Genomic DNA, 24,784 nt, shown 5'->3' on the forward strand with positions numbered 1-24,784 from the left:
TGTTATACTGGAGGGAGGGGCTCAAAAAATGAATGAATGAACAAAATATTTTAACCCTGGTACAGGCAGTTGAAAAGACGCGGCTAGTGAAGGAGGGCTCAGGTTTCGGTTGCTGTGATTTCTGCAGCGAAGTGCAGAGATGGGTTTTGGTTCTGATTGACATTTTGGTTCTGATGGACATTGGCTTCCAGAGTTAAATCAATCCCCCCCCCCCCACCTGCTACAGCAGGTCCCTGAATGGGGCAGGGCTTTTCAGCATCTGGGTGCCCCTAGATGGCAGCCTCTAGTTCAGAGGCGGCCAAACTTGCTTAACATAAAAGCCGCATAGAATAAATGTCTGAGAGCCGCAAGACATGAATATCAGATGTCTGAGAGCTGCAAGACAGGCAGACGTGAAAGAAGGGAAACAGATGAGGGGGGGGAGGTGAAGGGAGGGGGGAAAGAGAGCAACTTTAACTTGAAATGCATTCTCCAAGCTGTCAGCTAGCTTGGCTTGAAGAAGTGATTTAAAGAGAGAAATGCCTTCTCCAAGCTGGCTGACGGGGCAGTGGGGGCTTCGAGAGCCACACAATATGTGTGAAAGAGCCACAGTTTGGCCACCCCTTCTCTAGTTCATGAAGACCAATCTGTTGGGCTCAAGCAACACGTTTCCCCAAATAGCTGGCTCTCTCCTCCAGCCATGCATGCGTGTGACAACATACTCAGATATGTGGGGATTTCTCGAGAACTGCCCACACAACCTTTGCGATAACTATAGGTGTTAGTGAGCCCGTGTGGTGGGGCAGTGAAGCTGATGATACTGTGTGCTGAGCTTGACAAAGGCCGGATTTTGGCACCCAAATCACAACAGCAATTTGAGCACAATGGGCAGTTTAGCGTCCAAAGTTGGTCTGTGCTGGGTTCAACCCGTGTCGTGGGCAAGCGATTTGATGTGTACTGCCATAGATGGAAGTCAACATAGATTGACTGAAAATCAGATCTGAAAAAGACACAGAAGGCAACATCATGGGAAGGCCTCAGCCTATATGACGTGTGGCTGGACCTCCAGAAGAGCTGGCTGGCCACTGTGTGAAGCAGGATGCTGGACTAAATGGACCACTGGTCTGATCCAGCAGGGCTCTTCTTGTGTTCTTATGAAGGCCTTGGTCTCTCTGGCCTGTTGTTGCCTGTGTGAGACAGGATGCTGGACTAGATGGACCACTGGTCTGATCCAGCAGGGCTGCTCTTGAGTTCTTATGAAGGCCTCAGCCGCTATGCCCTGTTGTTGGCCCCTCAGAGGAACTGGCTGGGCCTTGTGTGAGACAGGAGGCTGCACTATATAGATGACTGGCCAGTCCAGTAGGGCTCTTCAGATGTTCTTATCAGGAAAAACCTCAGCCTTGTTATGACGGTTCCAGTGTCGTTACATGGTGCATGTGTTTCCCCGGACCCACCAGCTGGTATGAACTGGACCTGGAGAAACACATACCACGGGGGAGTCACAACATTATCTAGGAAGTCTTATTGTGTAGGATGCATTTTTTTGTGTGCCTTTCTGTGTTGGGTGTAACTGGCAGTTTCACCTTGAATTACCCTGGCAGACCTGTAAGACCTTCTGGTGCCATCTCGTCTGGGCTTAGAACAGGGGTGGTTAAACTTGCTTAATGTAAGAGCCACATCGAATTTGAGAGCCGGAAGGAGGGGGGTGGGAGAGGTAGAAAGAAAGCAACTTTAATGCATTCTCCACGCCACTGGCTGGCTTGGCTTAGAGAACTGATTTAAAGAGAGAAATGCCTTTTCCAAGCTGCCCAATGGGGCAGTGGGGCCTTCAGGAGCCACACGATATGTGTGAAAGAGCCACATGTGGCTCCCGAGTCGCAGTTTGGCTGCCCTGGCTTAGAATAACACTTCCATTGACGTGCCTGTTTGTGTTTCATTCCCTGACTTTAAAATTCTGTTCGTTTTATTTACACTCCACTTTTCTTCCCAGTAGGGACCTCAAGCAGTTTTCATTGTTCCCCTCTCCTCCATTTTATCCTCTCGGCAACCCCGGGAAGTAGATTCAGATGGGGAGCCCTGTTGGTCTGAAACAGCAGAAGAAAGTTGGAGTCCAGTGACACCTTGAAGACCAGCAAAGTTTGATTCTGGGTCTAGGTTGTCATGTGCACCTGAGGAAGCGTGCCTGCACACAAAAGCTTATACCATGAATGAAACTCAGTTGGTCTTAAAGGTGCCGCTGGACTGAAAGTTTGTTCTGCTGCTTCAGACCAGCACAGCTACTCACCTGGCTACCCCACATCAGCGGAGTTATACCTGGGGTGAAGTGACAGGATGCAGGCAACAGCCATCACTTCCAGCTGTGGGCAGCGCTGGGTACCTGGAGACATTTTTAGTCCTGTCTTGCTCCAAACATTTTTTTTCCCCAAAGCTTCCATGCCAAGATGTGCCACTTGCCCCAGCTTGGACAAAAGCCCAAATCCTCGTGGATTTCAGCCCCCAAATTACAGTTCTTCATATGGTGATGTCCAGGGCAGCTGGTGCCCAATATTCCTTTAGCAGGGGGGTCAAACATGCAGCTCAGGGGCCGAATCAGATTCCCAGAGGGCTCTTATCAGGCCCCTGAGCAACTGGCTGTCATCTGCTTCCTTCTCCCTCTCTCTTGCTTCCTGCTGCATCACGGCTTGCTTTGCCAGGCTTGCTCATTCACACAGGAGCTACAGAGCAAAGCCTCTATTTTCTCCATTGGCTGAGGCCCCTCCCTTGGAAGGAAGTGGGGAGGCAGAGTTTGCTTTGCCGGGCAGTCTCAATTGTACAGCAGAGCTACTGGGCCAAGCCTCCCCTCCTTCTATTGGCTGAGGCTCCTTTCCCTCAGTCCCCTGAGGAGGAAGGAGAGAGCCAGAGCTTCCTTTGACCTGTTCCCTGGATCCCATGGGAGAAAGACAAAGAAAGCACCTTTAAGACCACTGAGTGCTATGTTTTAGGGTTGTTTTTTTAAAATTGTGTTTGTCTGGGTCCTTTATAACGTTTATATCTCTGCTACCTAATCTTAAATAGGTACACACATGGCCTGGCCCAGCATGTCTCGGCCCAATCTGACCTGGCCCGGCCCAACAAAGTCTCATTTATGTCAAATCCGGCCCTCATAACAAATGAGTTCGACACCCCTGCTTTAGGGTGTCCTCTTACTGAAGTCAGGGAGCTCTTCCCCAATATGACTGAACTGGCAGCTGTGGGTGTGTTTTAGTGGAACTAGTTCCTAGAATTGCAGGGCCTTCCAAAATCGCAGAGAGAAGATTGGGACCATGGGATCCTCTGCTGAAAACTCCTGGTGCCTGATTTGTGCTGCGCTGAGTTCTATGATCTAGGCAGTGGTCTAAGCTGTGCCATTTGCATATATTTGCATGGCATGTGTTTTTTTCTTAGGGGATGCCGTTTCAGTGCCCTGCTTGAGGCATTTTACAGCATAACAATTTTAAAAACAAGGCCTTGCACATAAATGGCTTTCTTAAAAAAAAACCCAGGTAAAACAAAACCTGTAATTAAAAGCCTGGGCAAAATATGTGTTTTAGCCTGGTGCCTAAAAGAAAATGGAGTAGGTGCCAGGCAAGCCTCAAGGGGTGGGTGTTCCAAAGGCAAGGTGCCACCACAGAAAAGACCCTGTCTCTAGTCTCCACCCCCTTTGCTTCTGAAGGCACAGAGAGCAGGCTCTGAGAGGCAGATACAGTGGAGGGCAGAGTAGTATGAGAGGAGATGCTCCTTTGGGCTTGTGATTTTTGGCTTCAGTGGGCACAAAAAGGGTGAAAAGCTGCCGCCGCTTGAAATAGGCATTTCTGGTTGTTATTTGCTTCCTGTGTACCCACCTTTTCCCCCAGTGGTATACAGCATTCTCCCTTTCTCCATGTTGTCCTCAGACCAACCCTGTGAGGTGGGCTGGGCCACATGCGTGACCGGCTCAAGGTCACCCAATCAGCTTCTGTGGCAGAGTGGAGATTCACACCAGGTTCCCCGCCCCCCTCGGATCCTAATCTGATGTTCTAACCACCACGCCATGCCAGGTCCCTTATTTGCCTATCTTCTGGTTTCTGAGATTGCCCCAGACCTTGCTATTAAACTTGTCATCATAAGGCCTAGAAACCTGAGAATGTTTTAAATAAGAGATTGGGTTCTCCAGGTGCTAAGATGCAACTAGCATCAAAATATGAGCTATGTTTGAACTGAACAAAAACTTTTCATGTGGTTTTGCACTTATTCTAAGTATTTTCCTTTTGCCACATTGTCAGGTCTGTCCCGCTGCGTTGCTTGGGGCCGGCATGCTCCTTAAAATGCAAAATCCTGTGCTTACATTTGCCTCCCCTTTTTTCCCTTGGAGCCTGGGCCTGTGAAGACTGCTGAGCCTCTTCCACTGGGTGGATAAGAGCTCTTCTGGTACATTGGACAGCTCACTGCTCTAAAGCGGTGGGGAGTGATGATGCCTTGTGCTACTAGCAAACCTGGCTGGTGTTTCTAATATTGTAGAGCAGATTGCCGGGATGGAAGAGGCGGGTCCCTTTTGCAGGGAGAGGGAGAGCCAGTTTCGTGTAGTGGTTAAGCATGCGGACTCTTATCTGGGAGAACTGGGCTTGATTCCCCACTCTTCCATTTACAGCTGCTGGAATGGCCTTGGGTTAGCCATAACTTTGGCAGAGGTAATCCTTGAAAGGGCAGCTGCTGTGAGAGCCCTCTCAGCCCCACCCACCTCACAGGGTGTCCGTTGTGGGGGGAGAAGATATAGGAGATTGTGAGCCACTCTGAGTCTCTGATTCAGAGAGAAGAGTGGGGTATAAATCTGTTGTCGTCTTCTTCTAAGAGGGAGACCCCTCCTTCTTTGGAGGCAGTGATTGACGGCAGGGGGGGGGAGGTCCCACCTGTGCAATGGTTTGAATCAGTTGCCTATCTGTAGCTGGAAAGGAAGGACATAAAGGCAGATCTCCCAATGACAGCAGCCCCATCTATAAGCAGGGCTTTTTTTTTTTTAGCAGGAATTCCTTTGCATATTAGCCCACACCTCCCTGATGTAGCCAATCCTCCTGGAGCTTACAGTAGACCCTGTGCAAACAGCCCTGTCACCTCTTGGAGGATTGGCTACATCAGGGGTGTGTGGCCTAATATGCAAAGGATTTCCTGCTACAAAAAAAGCCTTGTCTATAAGTATTGTGTTATGGGATGACACCCCTATATGGATCCTCTGCGTTGCATTCTTAAGCCACAGACTACTGACCGCAGTTGGGACATTCTGCTGTTACAATGAAGGGCTGCTGTGCATCATGGCTACTGGGCGAAGGGTTCGGTACATGGAATTTTCTTTGGAAGCCTCTGTGCACAAGCTGGGATGGAGGCCTTTGTCCTGAGAACATATCTTTTGAAGCCATGCAGAGAGACAGCAGCCAGGCACTTGTTGTTGTTTAGTCCCACAGTTGAGTTTGACTCCTTGCGACCCCATGGACCAAGTCACGCCAGGCCCTCATGTCTTCCACCATCCTCCGAAGTCTGCTCAAATTCGTGTTTGTTACATCAGTAACACTGTCCAGCCATCTCCTTTTTTGCTGTCCCCTTCTTCTTTTGCCTTCTGTCTTTCCCAGCATCAGGGTCTTCTCCAGTGAGTGCTCCCTTCTCATTTGGAGGCCAAAGTATTTGAGCTTCAGCTTCAGCATCTGACCTTCCAGGGAACAGTCTGGGTTGATTTCCCTTAGGACTGACTGATCTTCTTGCAGTCCAAGGGACTCTCAAGATTCTTCTCCAGCACCACAGCTCAAAAGCATCTATTCTTTTGTGCTCGGCCTTCCTTATGGTCCAGCTCTCACAACCATACATTACTACTGGGAATACCATTGTTTTGACTATACGGGCTTTTGTTGGCAGGGTGATGTCGCTACTTTTTATTATACTGCCCAGGTTCGCCATAGCTGTCCTCCCAAGGAGCAAACATCTTTTAATTTCATGGCTACAGTCACCATCTGCAGTGATCTTGGATCCCAGAAATGTGAAGTCTGTCACAACTTCCATGTCTTCCTCTTCTATTTGCCAAGGTGTGATGGGACCGGATGCCATGATCTTAGCTTTTTTGATGTTGAGTTTCAAGCCTACTTTTGTGCTCTCCTCTTTCACCCTCAACAAGAGGTTCTTTAGGTCCTCCTCACTTTCGGCCTTCCTTGTGGTCCAACTCTCACAGCCACGCATTACTACCGGGTGCAGCCCTAAAAGGGGGTCCCTGCATTTTAGCTTCATCTGTCCCTGCAACAGCAGTTCTAGTCTGAGCGATGTGTTCCTAGGAAGGATTGAGATGTGCCTTGGCACAACCCCCCTGCAGACAGCCAGAAGAAGAAGAAGAAGACTGCAGATTTAAACCCTGCCCTTCTCTCTGAATCAGACTCAGAGCGGCTTACAATCTCCTATATCTTCTCCCCCCACAACAGACACCCTGTGAGGTGGTGGGGCTGAGAGGGCTCTCACAGTAGCTGCCCTTTCAAGGACAACTCCTGCAATAGCTATGGCTAACCCAAGGCCATTCCAGCCGCTGTAAGTGGAGGAGTGGGGAATCAAACCCGGTTCTCCCAGATAAGAGTCTGCACACTTAACCACTACACCAAACTGGCTCTCTACTGAGTTGGGTAGGGTGGGATGTTGGCCATGCAATTTCCTTTCTGGCAGCATTAGAGCACCAGCCTTCGGGGAAAGTGTGGCAGAGGAGTTCCTTTCTCCCCCCACTCCAGTGTACTTTGTCCCTTTGTGATATGGCTCATGGTTTCCTTCTGCAAATGTTGCCATCAGCTAGGAGCATCACTGATTTTCTCCCGAAGACTAGCTCACACATGCACCTCCCAACTCTAATTTTTCTCTGATTAAGCTACAAGTAAGCATGTCATTCTTCATTTATAGCTTATCTTCCTCCCCACTGGGGGAACCCAAAGTGGTCTCCATCAGTCTCCTTTCCTCTGCTTTCCCCTCACAACAGCCCTGTGAGGTAGGCTAGGCTGGGAATGCATGGCCCAAGGTCACCCAGACAGCTTCAGTGGCAGAATGAGGATTCAAAACCGGGTCTCCCTGATCATAGGCCAACACTCTTAACTGCTACACCACCCTGACTCTTGAACTTTTCCTGCAAAAAAAATCTGTTGCATGTTGGATTCATGGGTATAGTAAGCCAGTAATTTCATTCAGCAGAGTGCACTCAAAGGCTATACACAGCAGTAGCTTCTTTGTTCTGGATGTGGTAGCCAAGCTACAGAGTTACACAGAGCCAGTTGTCAGTTTCAAAACTAATAAAAGAAAAAAAAAAGAGTTTTTCTATTTAGTGAAATCCATTCTAGATAGGATAGGTAGAGATAGGATCTAACTAGACCAGGGGTGGCCAAACTTGTGTAACACAAGAGCCACATAGAATAAACATCAGATGTTTGAGAGCCAAAAGTCATGAACATCAAATGAAGGAAGGAAGGAAAATGGAGGGAAAATAGATGGAGAGAGAGGTGGAAAGAAAGCAACTTTAACTTTAAATACATATTCCAAACTGCTGGCTGGCTTGGAGCAGTGATTTAAAGAGAGAAACGCCTTCTCCAGGTTGGCTGATGAGGAGGTGGGGACTTCAAGAGCCACATGTGGCTCCCAAGCCACAGTTTGGCCACCCCTGAACTAGACTAACTATGATGGTTGCAGATATGCATTGCCTGCATCCATGGTGCCAAAGATGGAGAGCAAATGTGCTCCTCCTTTGTGTGTGTGAGAGAGAGAAAGGAAGGAAGGAATAAGTCAATCCCCTGAGAATATTGGTTTACACATCAAAGGGACAGAGACAGAAGAGTAAACAGGAAGGATGCTTGCTCATAGTTTTTGCCTTTCTGTCTGTCTGACTCTCTTGTAATCCCCCTTCTGGAGGCTGAGGCTAAGAGATAGCGTCTGGTCCTTCTCTTCCAACATTGTTAACCATCCTATATAAAAATGCATATTGTAATCCCTTTTAAGGGAACTAGCATTTGACTCCCAGGCAGGGGTGTGTCCTTCTCCCCCCCCCCCCCGCCATCCGTGCCAGCCTCAGCATGCGGGTCTTGGGGAAAGCACAGTCTAGCCCCTTGTTTCTTCTGGGGGGAGCCCATGGGCTTGGTGTTCATTCCTTTTCTAGGAGCCTGGATGAGGCCATATCAAGGTGGACCAGTGGGTGCCCCCTACCTTGGGCACCCCCCACTAAAGTTGTTTTTGCTCCCTATAGAGTCTTTTAATTTATATTTGCATTAAATTACAAAAGCAATTTCAATTTTAAGGAATTTTCAAGAACATTTCAGGGTTGAAAGGGGGCAAAAAACCCCCCAAACCACCCAGCCCTTCAGCTGTCAGTTGCTGAAACAGTTACTTGGTGCCAGGTTGGTGTAGTAGTTAAGTGTGTGGACTCTTATCTGGGAGAACCCGGTTTGATTCCCCACTCCTTCACTTGCGGCTGCTGGAATGGCCTTGGGTCAGCCATAGCTCTTGTAGGAGTTGTCCTTGAAAGGGCAGCTTCTGGGAGAGCTCTCTCAGCCCCACCCACCTCACAGGGTGTCTATTGTGGGGGAGGAAGATAAAGGAGATTGTGAGCCACTCTGAGATTCGGAGTGGGATATAAATCCAATATCATCATCATCTTTTTTCTGGAATAAACTTCCTCCTCCTCCCAGGTGCTGCTGAGCTCTTAATTTGAGAGTGGTAGAAGGGGTCATTGAAGGCCAGGACAGCAGCCAATTCCTTCCACCTGGGGCTGCACTTTCCACAGGAGAGGATTCCCCAATGATGACATCATCACTCGCCCCACCCTTCTCATCTCCCAGCTGGCCAGGAGGGTCTCCTGGAGCCCTTCCGGCCCCACCCACTAAGGAAAACTCCCTTCCCATCAGCCCCCCTCCATGCTGAAAACAACAAAAAAGGGTTCTTTTCTTATGTTCAGAGTAAGAAAAAGAGCAGGGACACGGTAGGCCCGTTGCAAGGGCAAGAAAGTGAAATTGTAACAGGTAATGAAGAGAGGGTGGAACTGCTCAGTTCCTACTTTTCCTCAGTCTTCTCTTCTGAGGGGAACGGTGCTCAACATGGCAAAAACAGAACATATAAGGAGGGTATGAAGTTCCAACCTAGGATCAGCGTAGGGGTAGTACATAAACACCTAGTTCCTTTAAATGAAACTAAGTCCTCAGGGCCAGATAAATTGCATCCAAGGGTTCTAAAAGAGCTTGCGGGTGTGATTTCTGAGCCTCTGGCTATTATTTTTGAGAATTCTTGGAGAATGGGAGAGGTGCTGGTGGCAGAAGAGAACTCACCTTCCCCTCGAAGCTTAACTTCTGGAGTTCATACCCATCAGTCTGGTTACAGTCATTATTTTGTTGTCTTCACTTAATTTATATCCCACCCTTCTCTCCAAGGGGGACCTAAAGTTCTCTTCCCCGCCATCTGTAGCCAGACAACAACCCTGTGAGGTAGGCTAGTCTGAGAGGCTGTGACTGGCCCAAGATCCACCCGGAGTGCTTCCATGAGAAGAACGGAAATTCAAACCTCAGACTCCCAGGACCTAGACAACCAGTTTGGTGTAGTGCAGGCGTGGCCAAACTGCACTTCGGGAGACACATGGGGCTCTTGAGACCCCCACCACCCCATCAGCTGGCCTGGAGAAGGCATTTCTCTCTTTAAATCACTCCTCCATCCATGTAAAATTAAAGTTGCTTTCTTTCCACCACCACCCCTCTCTCATCTCTTTCTCTCTCTGTCTGTCTGTCTATCTATCGTCTGTCTATCTCCTTCCTTCCTTCCAGCTCTCAGACATCTCCCATTCTTTCTCTGTGGCTCTTACATTACACAAGTTTAGCCACCCTTGGTGTAGTGCAGGGGTGGCCAAAGGTAGCTCTCCAGATGTTTTTTTGCCTACAGCTCCCATCAGCCCCAGCCATTGGCCATGCTGGCTGGGGCTGATGGGAGTTGTAGGCAAAAACATCTGGAGAGCTACCATTGGCCACCCCTGGTGTAGTGGTTAAGAGCAGCAGACTCTACTCTGGAGAACTGGGTTTGATTCCTTTCTCCTCCCTCCTCCACATGTAGCCGGCTGGGTGACCTTGGGCCAGACACAATTTCTTGCAGAGCTGTTTTCCCTCAAGAGCAGTTTACTCGGAGCTCTCTCAATCACAGCTGCCTCATAGGGTGTCTGCTGGGGGGAGGTGGAGAGAAAGCGATCATAAGTCGCCTTAGGGTAATGGAGGAGTGGGCTATAAAAGCCGGCTCTTCTTCTTCTGGTCCCACACTCTGACCATTTAGCCCACTGTGGCTCTCATTTTACCACAAAGATGCAGGTGTGGCTTTTTATAACACTCCCCCTCCCCCAGTTTGATAAGTAAAGCTGCAGTTTTGATTTTGGAACAAAGTTTGTGTCCGGCAGCACCTTTAAGACCAACAACGTTTAATTCTGCTGCTCTGGAGCCACATATTGTGTGGCTCTCGAAGCCCTCACCACCCCATTGGCTGACTTGGAGAAGGCATTTGTCTCTTTAAATCACGTCTCCAAGCCAAGCCAGCTGGCAGCTTGAAGAATGCATTTAAAGTCGCTTTCTTTCCACCCCTCCCTCCTTCCCCTCTTCCACCATCTGTTTGCCTGCCTGCCTTACTGTCTTGCAGCTCTCAAACATCTGACATTCATGTTTTGCGGCTCAAACATCTGACTTCATTCTAAATGGCTCTTACATTAAACATGTTTGGCCACCAGACTCCCAACTTTGTTCTGCTGCTTCAGTTCAGGCCAACGCGGCCGCCCGTCTGAATCTCTGGCTTTTTAACGCGATGCAATTAAACTGTGCAGGGCTGTGATCAGACCCTTTAGGGAATGCACTTTCGGCGTACTTTAAAAGTGGACTTTGCTGTGTGGGCTGGCAAAATCCAGTTGGAAAGCGCGTTGAAAGTGTATTGTTATTTAGCGCGTTTGATCGCAGCCTAAGGGTGTGGGGTGCGCTTTTCCCGCGCGGCCGCCAGGTGCCGCTGCCGGGGCCTTGGCTCTGGCTCGGGGCGTCGAGGGCTCGCCGGCTGCCGCGGCGTCTGGTTTCAAGGGGAGAAGGAAAGCGAGCGTGGCAGGCGGGCTGGAGGCGGAGTGAGCGGCGACGGCGGCTGCTGCTGGGCGCCGCGATAAGGGCACGCCCTCCTCAGGGCAAGCCCGCAGCCGACGCGAGCCGCGGCAGCAGGCGCTGCGCTTTTGCAAACGTGGCTGAGGCCGGCCGTCGGAAGAAAGAAGGGATTGCGGCGCGGAGCTGCAGCGTCCGCCAGGGACTCCCGGAGAGGCGCGTCGAGCCTCCTCTCCCCTCGGGGTTCCTGAGCAGCGGCACTCTTGCCGGGGCAGCCTCCTCCCCTGCTTGGGCGAGCGGCGCCGTCGAGGAGCCGAGGCTGCTGCTGGGCGACTTCCCTGGGTGGGCGACATGCAGAAGCTGCTGCAGCAGCTGCCGGCCAGCGCGGCCAACTTGGTGAAGTCCCAGCACGGGGGCGGCGGCGGCGGCGGCGGCGGGGAGGCCAAGAGCCCGGTGCTGGGGAGCGACGGCTCGCAGCAGCAGGTCTGGTACAGCGCCCTCGAAGGGGACGAGATGCGGCTGCTGAAAGCCCCCGACCCCCACGAGCCCGCCGCCTCCCCGCCCGACAGCAGCGCCGACGGCAGCGTGGCCCAGCCGCTACGGTAGGAACGCTTTGGGGAGGAAACGCAGCCAAGCGGCTAGTCCTCAAGAGGCTCTTTCCCCCCTTGCTTGCCCTGCTCTTCTGTGCTCCCTCCTTCCTCTCTCTCAGCTCGGGTGAGCAGCCTCTGAATGCGCCTGTTTCCTACTGGCGTGCAAAAAGAGCCGCCTTTGGCTCACGGTTGCCAACCTCCAGGTGAGGCCTGGGGATCCCCCGGTGAGGCCTGGGGATCCAATATTACAACTGGTTTTCAGGTGACGGGTCATTTCCCTTTGGAGAAAATGGCTGTTTTGGAAGGCGGATCCTCAGGCGTTATCCCCTGCTGAGGCCTTGTCTCTCCCCTAACTCCATCTCTCTCGTCTCCCAAGAATTTCCCAACCCAAAGTTGGCAACCCAGGCATGTTATTTAAGTGTTGCCTGTTGTGTGCCATGGGATTATGGTCTGGTAGCTTTTCCTGCTTGAGTTGATACCAGCATTGACCCGCAACAGTGCAGTAATTGTACGGGTTTTATTTGATCAGTGATTTAATTGGTATATAATGAGGCCTGTGGCGCAGAGTGGCAAAGCCGCAGTACTGCAGTCCTAAGCACTGCTCACGACCTGAGTTCGATCCCGGCAGAAGCTGGGTTCAGGTAGCTGACTCCAGGTTGACTCAGCCTTCCATCCTTCCGAGGTCAGGAAAATGAGTTCCCAGCTTGCTGGGGGGAAAGTGTAGATGGCTGGGGAAGGCAATGGCAAACCACCCTGTAAAAAGTCTGCCATGGAAGCATTGTGAAAGCAACGTCACCCCAGAGTCTGAAACGACTGGTGTTTGCACAGGGGACCTTTCCTTTTTTCCTTTAAATGGTATACATTTGCACTGGAAGGAACCCCCCCCCACACACACACACACTAATTCTTTGTGTGTGTGTGTTTTTTATATAACTGCTGAAAATAAACTTTTTTCTTCCAGTCTTCCCAATTACTCTAGGCACCTTCTTAATGAATAAAGTTTTGATCTATTAATCTCATCTATTCCCAGTGTGCTTCTATAGAATGGACTAACTCTGAATCAGATTGTGCTGTTAATCGAGTAAACGTCGTGGCCCTGATGAATTACAAAAGAAATATCTAACTTTTGGGAGTGGGGGAGAAGGACGGACATGCAGGTCTCTTGCAAGATCCAGCGACTCCTAGTCTTTTCTGGCCGTTCAGGGTTGCGACCTTCGAAGCCTCACTACTGTCCAGTTCCTTTCTTTGCAAGTTCACTTTAGGCACAAGGTCGGCCACTTGAATACGAAAACTCCTGTTCGGCTGTTTGGGTCTTCCTGTGCGGGAAACTTTGGGTCCAGTCCTCTCTGCCGACCCATAGTTCCTTCATGTGGCTTTGTTCTAAACCAGGGGTGTCAAACTCATTTGTTATGAGGGCCAGATCTGACATAAATGAGACCTTGTTGGACTGGGACATGTCGGATTGGGCCGAGCCGTGTTGAGCCGGGCCATGTGTGTACCTATTTAAGATTAGGTAGCAGAGATATACATTTTATAAAGAACACAGACAAACACAAATATATTTAACTTAAAACATGCTTAAAATGTTAGCACTCATTGGGTTTAAAGATACTTTCTTTGTATTTCTCCCATAGGATCCAGGGAGCTGGGCAAAGGAAGCTCTGGCTCTTTCCTTTCCTCCCCAGGGGGCGGGGGGGAGCCTCAGCCAACAGAAGGAAGAGAGGCTTGGCTCAGTAGCTCTCTGTGCAATTGAGAGAGCCTGGCAAGACAAACTATTCCCCCTTCCTCCCCAAGGGAGGAGCCTTAGCCAATGGAGAAAATAGAGGTTTTGCTCTGTAGTTCCTGTGTGATTGAGCAAGCCCTGAAAAGCAAGCTGTTATTCAGAAGGAAGCAAGAGAGAGGGAGAAGGAAGCAGATGCCAGCCAGTTGCTCGGGGGCCTGATTCAGCCCCAGGGCCACATGTTTGACACCCGTGCTCTAAACATCTGTCTATCATGCAGAAGGCAAATGCGATCAGAGCGCATTTTTGCTTCTTTAAAAATAACCACAGAATGGCAGGCAATAATGTGCTGGAAAAGCGGGAAGCTGCAGGTGAACTTGGACCATCAACCAGCAAGAGAGGGAGAGGAGGCCTGCTCTGTCCCGTGTTTACAGTGTTTCGCCTCTGCAAGATCTCTTAACCTGGTGGTTGCGCAACCTGAGTCTCTGCTAGGGCTCCCAGCTCTGTGTTGGAAAATACCTGGAGACTTTGGGGGATAGATCCAGGAGAGAGTGGGATTTGGGGAGGGGAGGGGCCTCAGCATGACACAATGCCATAGAGTTCACCCTTCAAAGCTGCCATTTTCTCCAGGAGAGCTGATCTCTGCCAGCTGGCAATCAGTTGTAAAAAGCAGATCTCCAGGCCCCACCTGGAGGTTGGCAAGCCTAGTCCGTACATCTGCTGCATAGCCCCGAAGCATGCCGGGTGGTGCAACTTCAGCTCAGTTTGTAGTAACGGTAGCTCAATAGTGTATTTCCACTCTGGCCCTCTTCACTCTGTGTGTGCTTATGAGTTGAGCAAGCAATTTAATTGGCCTAAGGGATGGTTTATGCATGCATCTCTTATTTTTTTTTCCTTTCTCAAAGCTTGGCACTGTGAGTTTAAATGTGCCAGCAGGCTCAGCCTTCAAAAGCATCATGTTCGAGGTGATGCCACGTCTTACAGAAGTCCTGTCTGTGAAGAGGTCCTTTTCACATGCCTGTCATTGCCTGATGCTGCGCTTGGGTCAGGAATATGTCGGAACCAGCCTCTGAGTCGGGGAAATCCAAAAGGCTGTGCAGAACAGGGGTCCCCGCTGTACTGCCCGCTGACACCTTTCCTGCCTCTCACCAAGTGCTTTTAGGGAGTGGGTGGGGCTAGATGAGGCTTCTGCCAAGCAGGGATTCTGATTGGCGTTGTAAATTAAAAGGAAGCCTGTTAAACAGAACTTGGGCCTGGAATGTTATATATAGCCTTACTTCCCAACAGGGCTTTTTTTGTAACAGGAACTCCTTTGCATATGAGGCCACACACCCCTGATTGTAGCCAATCCTCCTGGAGCTTGCAGTAGGCCCTGGGCTAAGACCCCTCTAAGTCCTTAGATTGGCTACATCAGGGGTGTGTGGCCTCATATGCAAAGGAGTTCCTGCTACAAAAAAAGCTCTGTGTCTTGATATGCTTATGGTTGGCTCCACCTCCCACAGCAGCCATTTTGTGGTTGTACTAACAACACCGAGTCAGAATTCCAAAGGTGGCTGCAGGGTCAACAAGATTTGGGGCCTTTGCTGTGGAGTATTTAAAAAAAAAAAAGTTGTGAAAGGATCAAATCTCTCAGGGAATTTCACCAATTCCCCTCCCAATTTCCAGCCATCTTGACCAGGCCTTACTGTTGCCTTCACCAGAAAGGCCTTGAGAGAACAGGATTCCAGTCTGGCTGGAAACCTTCCTACCCCTGAGGGGAAAAGCTGGAGTCAATGGGAAGAGGAGAGGCCTCAATTGCCCTGAAGGCCTGTTGTGAGGAAATGGCTCTACCTCGGCCTCGCATGTGCCTCCAAAACTCTCTGTGTGGTGCCAGGGGGGTCATGAGGGAGACCTCATCTCTGCTCCACGCTTGACGCCTGACAAGGAGGGAGAAGCGCTTGTACAGCTGGCGGCAGGGCATGTGAGTTGCCTGCCTACCCGTTGACGTTGCTGTGGCAACTACCTCTCAGCCAAGGGTTCCTTTTTCAGGCTGCCGTGAACAAATTCCTGGTGGGGATAAATATTTCACAGGCTGTTGATGGCTTGGATTCCTTTGTGCCAGCAGAACCTGTGTGGAAGGTCGGGTTTCTTTTTGGTGCCTGTGCTCCTGGTGTGGTTTTTGCCCCCAGAAGTTGCCCTGAAGGGAGGCTGCTGCGTTTGAAAGACCTCTACATCCTGCTGCGGTGGGGTGGTCTTTGTCAGTCATGGGTGTGCTTGTGTCCCCAGCCGTGTGGCATGACAAGGGTCACATCTTTCCAGGACCCCTTTGGCGTAGCTTGCAGGGATTGCTCTGTAACGCATTGTGTTGGGGAGAGGGGCCCTGACTTGGAAGATAGTGCATGTGTTAACTTCAGGGGCAGACAGAAGTGATGAATGCCTTTCAAGAACTCAAAATATAGGATCCTGAGTGACATTTGTGGGAAGTTTGTTAGGACGGGCAAAAGGGAATACTTCTTTACCCAGCGAGTGATTCAAATGTAGATGATGATGATATTGGATATATATCCCACCCTCCACTCCGAAGAGTCTCAGAGCGGCTCACAGTCTCCTTTACCTTCCTCCCCCACAACAGACACCCTGTGAAGTGGGTGGGGCTGAGAGGGCTCTTCCAGCAGCTGCCCTTTCAAGGACAGAGAGAGGCCTACAATCTCCTTTACCTTCCTCCCCCACAACAGACACCCTCTGAGGTGGGTGGGGCTGAGAGCAGCTGCCCTTTCAAGGACAACCTCTGCCAGAGCTATGGCTGACCCAAGGCCATGCCAGCAGGTGCAAGTGGAGGAGTGGGGAATCAAACCCGGTTCTCCCAGATAAGAGTCCGCACACTTAACCACTACACCAGACTGGCTCTCCAGAATTCACTGCCAGAGGATGTAGTGATGGGCACAGAAATAGAGCTTTAAAAAGGGATTGCACAGATACATGGAGGACTCCTGCTTTGTTCTGTGGCTTCAGACCAACATGGCTGCCCACCTGGATCTATCTACATGGAGGATATATGTGTCTCTGTGGCTATTAGCCATGGTTACTAAAGGGAACCTCCACATTCAGAGACACTAAGTCTCTGAATCCTTGAGCCAGGAGGCAGCATCAGGGTAAGGCCTCAGCCTATACGCCCCTTTGTTGGATCTCTAGATGAACTGGTTGGCCACTCTATGAGTGGATGCTGGGCTAGACGGACTATCGGTCTCGTCCAGCAGGACTCTTCTTATATAAGCCATGGCCTCTATGCCCTGTTGTTGGACCTCCAGTGGAACTGGTTGGCCTCTGTGTGAGACAGGATATTAGACTGGATGGGTCACTGGTCATATCCACCAGGGCTCTTCTGATGTTCTTACGTTCTTATCAAGGGAAGGTCTTGGTCTGTATGCCCCATTTTTGGCCCTCCAGAGGAATCGGTTGGCTACTTTGTGACAGGATGCTGGACTAGATGGACCTCTGGTCTGATCCAGCAGGGGCTCTTCTTATGTTCTTAAGCTAGACCTTTGGGAGAGCAGGGTGGGATCAGGCCAAAAATCTATCAAGTGCAGCACCCTGTTTTCCACACTGGCTGACCAGACATCCCCCCTGAAGGTCTACAAGCAGGGCATGGAGGCCAAAGCCACCTCCTCTTCTTGACTTATTGTCCAGAGAGCCCCTGTCAATAGATCTATCCTCCATGAGTTTGTCTTCCTCATATAAAACCATTTAAGAAGAAGAACTGCAGATTTATACCCCGCCCCTCTCTCTGAATCAGAGACTCAGAGTGGCTTACAATCTCCTTTATCTTCTCCCCCCACTACAGACACCCTGTGAGGTGGGTGGGGCTGAGAGGGCTCTCACAGCAGCTGCTCTTTCAAGGACAACTCCTACGAGAGCTATGGCTGACCCAAGGCCATTCCAGCAGCTGTAAGTGGAGGAGTGGAAAATCAAACCCGGTTCTCCCAGATAAGAGTCCACACACTTAACCACTACACCAAACTGGCTGTAGTGGTGCAGTAAGCTAGTGGCCGTGTCTGCATCCTGTGGCAGTGAGTTCCATAAGCTAATCGAACACTGTTCACTTCTTAAATTTTCAATCTGCTTTCAGTGTGTGGCCTATTACATTCATCAGGTTTGAGAGTTACAGGAAGGGGGTTCTTCTCCATTTTCTCCATCCCAATCCATAATTTTATAAACTACTGTCATTTCCCCTCTTCAATAATCTTTTTATGAAACATATCCTCCAAGTATTTAACATTTTCTCATAGTGAAGATGTCACAGTCTGTTGATCTTTTCGATTGCCCTTTTCTTGTACTTTTCATGATGCAGTTTGTCTAGAGAGGTAAAGACTCAGGTTGGGGACATAGGATAGTAATCTTCCAATACCTGAGAACAGAAGAAAAGCCCTGTTGGATCAGGCCAATGTCTCATCCAGCCCAACATTCCGTGTCACACAGTGACCAAAACCCAGGGGCCATTAGGACGTCCACCAATGGGTCCAGAACTCTAGAAATCCTCCCACTGTTGCCCCCCCAAGCACCAAGAAGATAGAGCATCACTGCCCTAGACAGAGTGTTCCATCTATACCATGTGGCTAATGGCCTCTGGTGGGCCTCTGCTCCATATGTGTTTATCCACTCCGCACTTGGAGCTCTCTATGATTGTAGTGGCTACCACTTCCTGCAGCAGTGGCAGTGAATTCCCAAAGGACTGTCCCATTAAAAAAAAGCCAAAAGCTTCTTTTCTACTCCTGGAGATCCAACAGGATTTCAATTGAACACTGGGAGAAATGTTTTGACCCTGAGAGCAGTTGGACTGTAGAACGAATCAGCTAGGGGTAGGTAGGTTTCCCCTCACTGGGGGTCTTCCAGAAGAGGCTGGATAGCAGCCTGTTAGCAGACCTCCAGTTTTATATTCCCTATTTTCAGCCGGCTTAGAAGACAGCTTCCACCTCTTCAGCTCTACGGTTCCTTCCCAAACTATCTCTCCCATGTCTTCTTGAGATTCCAGCTGCTAAACAGAGGCAAACAGACTTTTCTAATGCAAGAACGCTTCCTGTGGCCAGGGAGGGATGGTTGAGGGACTGACAAGTAATTGGAACCAGAAAACAGCACGAGTTTCCGGAAGGAAACAACGATGCAAGAAACAGGAGAGCCCTGCGATGGTTCCTGCTTCCGATTTTTGCCACATGCACATCTGGGCAAGGTCTGGAACAAATAGAGACATGCAAGAGTTCCTTTTCATCCCCCAGCCAGATACTGTGGTTGCCTGGGGTCCAACCTGGGATCTTCCGCACGCGAAACAGATGCTCTGCAGCTGAGCCATGGTCCCCCCTCTGCACGGAGACAGGAAGTCCCTGTACCCATCTGCTGATGTTAGAAGGGCTTCCATGCCATAGGCAATGAGATCTCAATCTGCTGTTAATGAGGGTTTCCCGCTCCAGGTTGGGAAATACCTGGAGATTTGGGGTGGGGGTGGAGCCTGCGGAAAGCGGAGTTTGGGAAGAGGAGGGACTTCAGTGGGATATAAAACCATAGAGTCCACCCTCCAGAGCAGCCATTTTCCCAGGGCAACTGATCTCTGTCGCCTGGAGATCAGTTGTAATAGCGGGAGATCTTCAACCACTACATGGAAGTTGTTGACCATGATGTTAACACCTCCAGATAAAAGGCTGGTCTGCAACTGTAGTATAAGCAGGGCTTTTTTTTGTAGCAGGCACTTCTTTGCATATTAGGCTACACCCCCTGATGTAGCCAGTCCTCCAAGAGCTTACAGTAGGCCCTAAGAGTCCTGGAAGCTCCAGGAGGATGGGATACATCAGGGGCGTGTGGCCTAATAGGCAAAGAAGTTCCTGCTACAAAAAGAGCCCTGAGGATAAGAGTTTTCTCCAAAGGCCAAGGAATCATAGAGTTTGCCTGAGAGGTGATGGGTAATTGTACTACATATACTGGAAGCTTGTTTTTTGTTACCCTTCACCCCCTCAGTTATCCTGGCTTCCATTTGGGTTTTTCCCCACAGTGAACATCCTTCACAGCTCTAGATTGAACTTCGATTTCATTACAGAGCTCTTCCCTTTTCTGTTTGGGTTGGCTCCATATAAAAGAGCCCCGTGGCGCAGAGTGTTAAAGCTGCAGTCCTGCTCATGACCTGAGTTTGATCCCTGGCGGAAGCTGGGTTTTCAGGTAGCCGGCTCGAGGTTGACTCAGCCTTCCATCCTTCCGAGGTCGGTAAAATGAGTACCCAGCTTGCTGGGGGGGAAAGTGTAGAGGACTGGGGAAGGCAATGGCAAACCACCCCGTAAAAAGTCTGCCGTGAAAACATTGTGAAAGCAACGTCACTCCAAAGTCGGAAACGACTGGTGTTTGCATGACCTGAGTTTGATCCCCAGCGGAAGCTGGGTTTTCAGGTAGCCGGCTCAAGGGTGACTCAGCCTTCCATCCTTCCGAGGTCGGTAAAATGAGTACCCAGCTTGTGGGGGGAAAGTGTAGATGACTGGGGAAGGCAATGGCAAACCACCCCGTAAAAAGTCTGCCGTGAAAACGTTGTGAAAGCAACGTCACCCCAGAGTCGGAAACCCAGGGGACCTTTCCTTTTCCTTTCCCGGCTCCATATCCCTCTGTGGTTGTTTGGCGGTCTTTCTCTCTCTCTGTCCCATCCTTTGCATGGTTTGGAGCTATACTGAAAATCAAGGCTTCTCTAGAGCTCTCCTGGATGCCAGGGAAACCACGTAGGACTGGACTTTGAGCCCAGTAAGGTTTTGTGAGGGGGCTGGGACACAGGGAGTGTGGAGACAAGACCCAGCGAAAGCTGGAAGTGCTGCAAAGGGATGCCTCCCACCTTAGTCATACACGTTGCACAAACACTCTTGGGGAATCTGCTACGCGGTGTGTTTGCTACTGGAATTAGCCTCTGCCTGTGCGTTTGTGCGGGGAAAACTGCACGAGAGTGAAACGATGGAGAAGCAGTTGGCTGTTTCACTCGCTGGGGAGCTGGGAGCTGAGGGGGTGCAGCTCACAGGTCTTTGGAGTTTACAAAGCCATGGCACATTCCTAAGCCTGTTGTGAGACACAGGAGCCGTTCGCCAGGGCTGCTGGGGAAGCCACAATTGATTCTGAGCTTGCAATATAGCAGGGGTGTCGAACTCATTTGTTATGAGGGCTGGATCTGACATAAATGGGCTGGGCCATGTCAGGCCAGGCCATGTGTGTACCTATTTAAGATTAGGTAGCAGAGATATAGACTTTATAAAGGACACAGACAAATACAATAATATATATATATATTTAAAAACATAAAAACATGCTTAAAACATTAGCACTCCTTGATCTTAAAGGTGCTTTCTTTGTATTTCTCTCATGGGATCCAGGAAACTGGGCAAAGGAAGCTGTGGCTCTTTCCTTCCTTCCCCAAGGGTCGGGGGGGGAGCCTCAGCCAATAGAAGGAAGAGAGGCTTGGCTCAGAGACCCTGGAAAAACAAACTCTGCCTCCCCCCACCTCCCCAAGGGAGGAGGCTCAGCCAGTGAAGAAAACAGAGCTTTTGCTCTGTAGCTCCTGTGCAATTGTGTAAGCCTTGCAAAGCAAACTGTTATGCAGAAGGAAGCAAGAGATAAGGGAGAAGGAAGCAGATGACAGCCAGTTGCTCGGGGGTCTGATAGGAGCTCTCCGGGGGCGTGATTCAGCCCCTGGACCACATGTTTGACACCCCTGCAATACAGGGTTTAATTAGCAATGCAAACACGAAAACAAAAAATGGGAGAAGGAAATGCAAACGTGGTTCCCTATCTTTTAATCAAATGCTTATATTTGCAAATAATTTATTTAAAGTATGAATGGAACAGATTCCTGCTTGCAGAAGTTACAGTGGAAGGTTTTTATATCTGGGAAACAAAAAAAAAGGAGAGAAGGGAGGTAGAGATCAATAATGATCAAAGATGCAGTTGTTAACATTTATTTATTTCATATATACCAACTTTCCTCCATTCCAGCGACTCAAAGAGGCTCTGGAACAAGTAAACACATGCAAGTGTTCCTTTTCAGCCCCAACAACATTTGCACTTTCTCCATTTTATTTTCACAACAACCCTGTGAAGTTGGTTAGTCTGAGTGCGTGTGGCAGGGCCCAAACTTACCCACCCGCTTCTGTGGCAGATTCGAACCTGGCTTTCCCAGCTCCTGGTCTGACACTCATGGCCTCTTGGCCAAGTCTGTACTCACTTCTCAAAAAAGGCTAAATGGGGCATAACTGGAAGGGAACACACATACCCCAGGCAAGAGAGGTATCTGACTAGTTCATTTTTATCCTACCCTTTGTCAAAAAGGCTCAGAATAACATGCATGGTTCTTCCTCTTATTAAATCATCACAGTGACCCTGCAAAGTTGGTTAACCTGGCAAAGTATGACTGGCCCAAGGTCATCCCATTTGGATACCGGCAGTGAAAAGCACAATAGTTCTGATCTTATATTAACTTGACAGGCTGCTCATGGGACAGCAGCATCCAATCTTTCCAGGTGCCTGCAAGCTGCCCATTTGACCTTACTTTTGCCGAATAAACTTCTTTTTCTCTCTTTACTCCAGACCTCTGTAATGAATGAGTTGGATTGCTATGCATCCCACAGAACCTGGCACCGACACCTCAAAAGCTTCTGCTGCACTAAACGAATCTGCCTTTTTAAGGTCCCATTGAGAACTGTTGGTGTCCACTGTGCTGCAGGGTACTGTGGTCAGGGGTGGAATTCTAGCAGGAGCTCCTTTGCATATTAGGCCACACACCCCTGATGTAGCCAATCCTCCAAGAGCTTACAAAAAAAGAGCCTTGTAAGCTCTTGGAGAATTGACTACATCATGGGATGTGGCCTAATATGCAAAGGAGCTCCTGCTAGAATCCCACCCCTGACTTTGGGTACCCAGCTGGCCTCCAGTCCTGTGACAAAGGCCTTCTGTCTTTTGCAGACACGATGACTTGAAGGAGATGCTGGATAGTAACAAGGATTCACTGAAACTGGAGGCAATGAAGAGGATTGTAGCGGTGAGCCCCTTCTTGTTCTTTGGCTTTGGTGTCAGGCTTGGGGTTTGGCCTCTTAGGGGCCCCCTACCAGCTGCTGCCATCATGGAGGCAAAAAATACAGGACTCTGTAAGTTTTTCCCCCACTCTGATGTAGCTTCCTCCCCATCCCAGCAAGTCAATGGCAGGGGAGCAGAGGATGAAAGGTTCTTTCCCTCAATAAAGCAACTCAGGAGGTTGCATTTGCAAAACGAAAAGAAATACTGTTTAAAACAGGGGTGGCCAAACTTGCTTAATGTAAGAGCCACATAGAATAAACATCAGGTATGTTTGAGAGCTGGGAGGGAGGAAGGAAGGAAATAGATGGGGAGAGGAAGAAGGACGAGGTGGAAAGAAAGCAACTTTATATGCATTCTCCAAGCAGCCAGCTGGCTTGGCTCAGAGAAGTGATTTAAGGAGACAAATGCCTTCTCCAAGCCGGGTAGCAGGGTGGTGGGGCTTTGAGAACCACACAAATATGTGTGAAAGAGGTTCCCAATGTGGCTCCCTAGCCGCACTTTGGCCACCCCTGATGTATAGTTTGGCCTTAAGAAGAAGAAGATATTAGATTTATATCCCACCCTCCACTCCGAAGAGTCTCAGAGCGGCTCACAATCCCCTTTACCTTCCTCCCCCACAACAGACACCCTGTGAAGTGGGTGGGGCTGAGAGGGCTCTCACAGCAGCTGCCCTTTCAAGGACAACCTCTGCCAGAGCTATGTCTGACCCAAGGCCATTCCAGCAGGGGCAAGCGGGGGAGTGGGGAATCAAACCTGGTTCTCCCAGATAAAGAGTCCGCACACTTAACCACTACACCAAACTGGCTCTCCTTAGATGTGTAAGTTGGCTTAGAGGAGGTGGGGAAGACCCCAGTGTGGGGAGAGGCATTTTAAAAGGGAACAACGCCTTGGGCATGCCAACGTCTTGACTGTGCTGCCGCTGCTTCTTGTCCTGCTCACAGATGATAGCCAGAGGCAAGAACGCGTCAGACCTCTTCCCAGCTGTGGTGAAAAACGTGGCTTGCAAGAATATCGAGGTAAGCAGTCCTTTGCTGTCTGGGCCGGGGTTTGAGTAGGTATGCAAAGCAGCACTTGGCAGCTTTCAACCTCGCCGCATTTTGTTACCACTTTCTAATAAAAATCCAGCCCTGGTGGTTAAGGGAGGTGGTATCTGGGGGGAGAAGCCAGGCTCACCAGCGTCGTGTCTCCGGCAGGTAAAGAAGCTCGTTTATGTCTATTTGGTCCGATACGCAGAAGAACAGCAAGACCTGGCCTTGCTCTCCATTTCTACCTTCCAGCGAGGACTCAAGGTCAGAAACTGCAATCCTCCCTGGGTTTCCCTTTGGGGGTGGGTGGCACGGACTAGGATGCAGCTGTTGTATGCCAGATGGCAGTTTCAAGCAGAGGTGTCAAACTCATTTCTTATGAGGGCCGGATCTGACATAAATGTGACCTTGTTGGGCTGGGCCATGTCGGGCCAGGCCATGTGTGTACCTGTTTAATATTAGGTAGCAGAGAGATAAACTTTTTTAAAGGGCAAAAACCCAACTAAAGATTTTTTTTAAAAAAAAATCCCTTAAAATAAAACATGCTTAAAACATTAGCACTTGTTGGTCTTAAAGGTGCTTTCTTTGTATCTCTCCCCTGGGATCCAGGGAACTGGGCGAAGGAAGCTCTGGCTCTTTCTCTCCCTCCCCAGCGGACCAGGAGGGGGAGGAGCCTTAACCAATTGAGAAAATTAAGGTTTTTCTGTATAGCTCCTGTGGTGATTGGCCAAGCCTTGCAAAGCAAGCTGAGATGCAGAAGGAAGCGAGAGGGGGAGAAGGAAGCAGACAAGAGCCAGTTGCTAGGGGGCCTGATAGGAGCCCTCCAGGGGCCTGATTCGACCCTCAGGCTGCATGTTTGACACCCCTAGCTGGCATCTGTGCAGAAGCCTCTGAGGATTATATGGGGCTTTTTGGTGGGGAGAGAGAGGTTCAGACTGGAGACTGGAGAAACCACAATGGGGATGGTGAGAACTGGATTCCATCAGGCTGGAAGATCAGCCAACCTGCAGTTTATTGATGTCTGTATTTGGTTTGGACAGCTCACAGAGGGGTCTTCCCAGTAAAAGTAAGTTGTGCTTCTAGAGAAGACTTGGATGGTTCAAGACATTTTGCCCAGCCATCTGTCTGCTGGCAACCAGTTTTGGGTCAGCTCTGACCACTGGAATCCCAGAGAGTTCTGAGTTTCCCAGGATATTCAGACTCACTCAGGTGCAGCTGAGTGCTGTAGTCAGAGGTGCAGAGCGGCCTGACAACACTTTTGTGCAAAACTTGTTCCCTTCTGCCTGGAAGACGAGTCTGCATCGAGCTCTCTTT

At 49.9% G+C, this 24,784-nt stretch overlaps 1 protein-coding gene across 3 annotated transcripts in view; it reads left to right on the top strand.

The window, feature by feature from the left end:
* AP3B2 (adaptor related protein complex 3 subunit beta 2) overlaps positions 1-24,784 on the top strand; it is an 82,207-nt gene that overhangs the window by 933 nt on the left and 56,490 nt on the right. For 2 of the 3 annotated variants that reach the window (XM_060260058.1, XM_060260059.1), the window contains exons 2-4: positions 22,335-22,410; positions 23,387-23,461; positions 23,639-23,734. In XM_060260058.1, coding sequence (XP_060116041.1) covers positions 22,335-22,410; positions 23,387-23,461; positions 23,639-23,734 — 247 coding nt within the window. Of the gene's footprint in view, positions 1-11,570; positions 11,678-22,334; positions 22,411-23,386; positions 23,462-23,638; positions 23,735-24,784 lie in introns of those variants that run through there. The other variant, XM_060260060.1, reaches the window with a different exon arrangement.

This window comes from Heteronotia binoei, chromosome 19 (genome assembly GCF_032191835.1).
Source record: "Heteronotia binoei isolate CCM8104 ecotype False Entrance Well chromosome 19, APGP_CSIRO_Hbin_v1, whole genome shotgun sequence".
Lineage (NCBI taxonomy): Eukaryota > Metazoa > Chordata > Lepidosauria > Squamata > Gekkonidae > Heteronotia > Heteronotia binoei.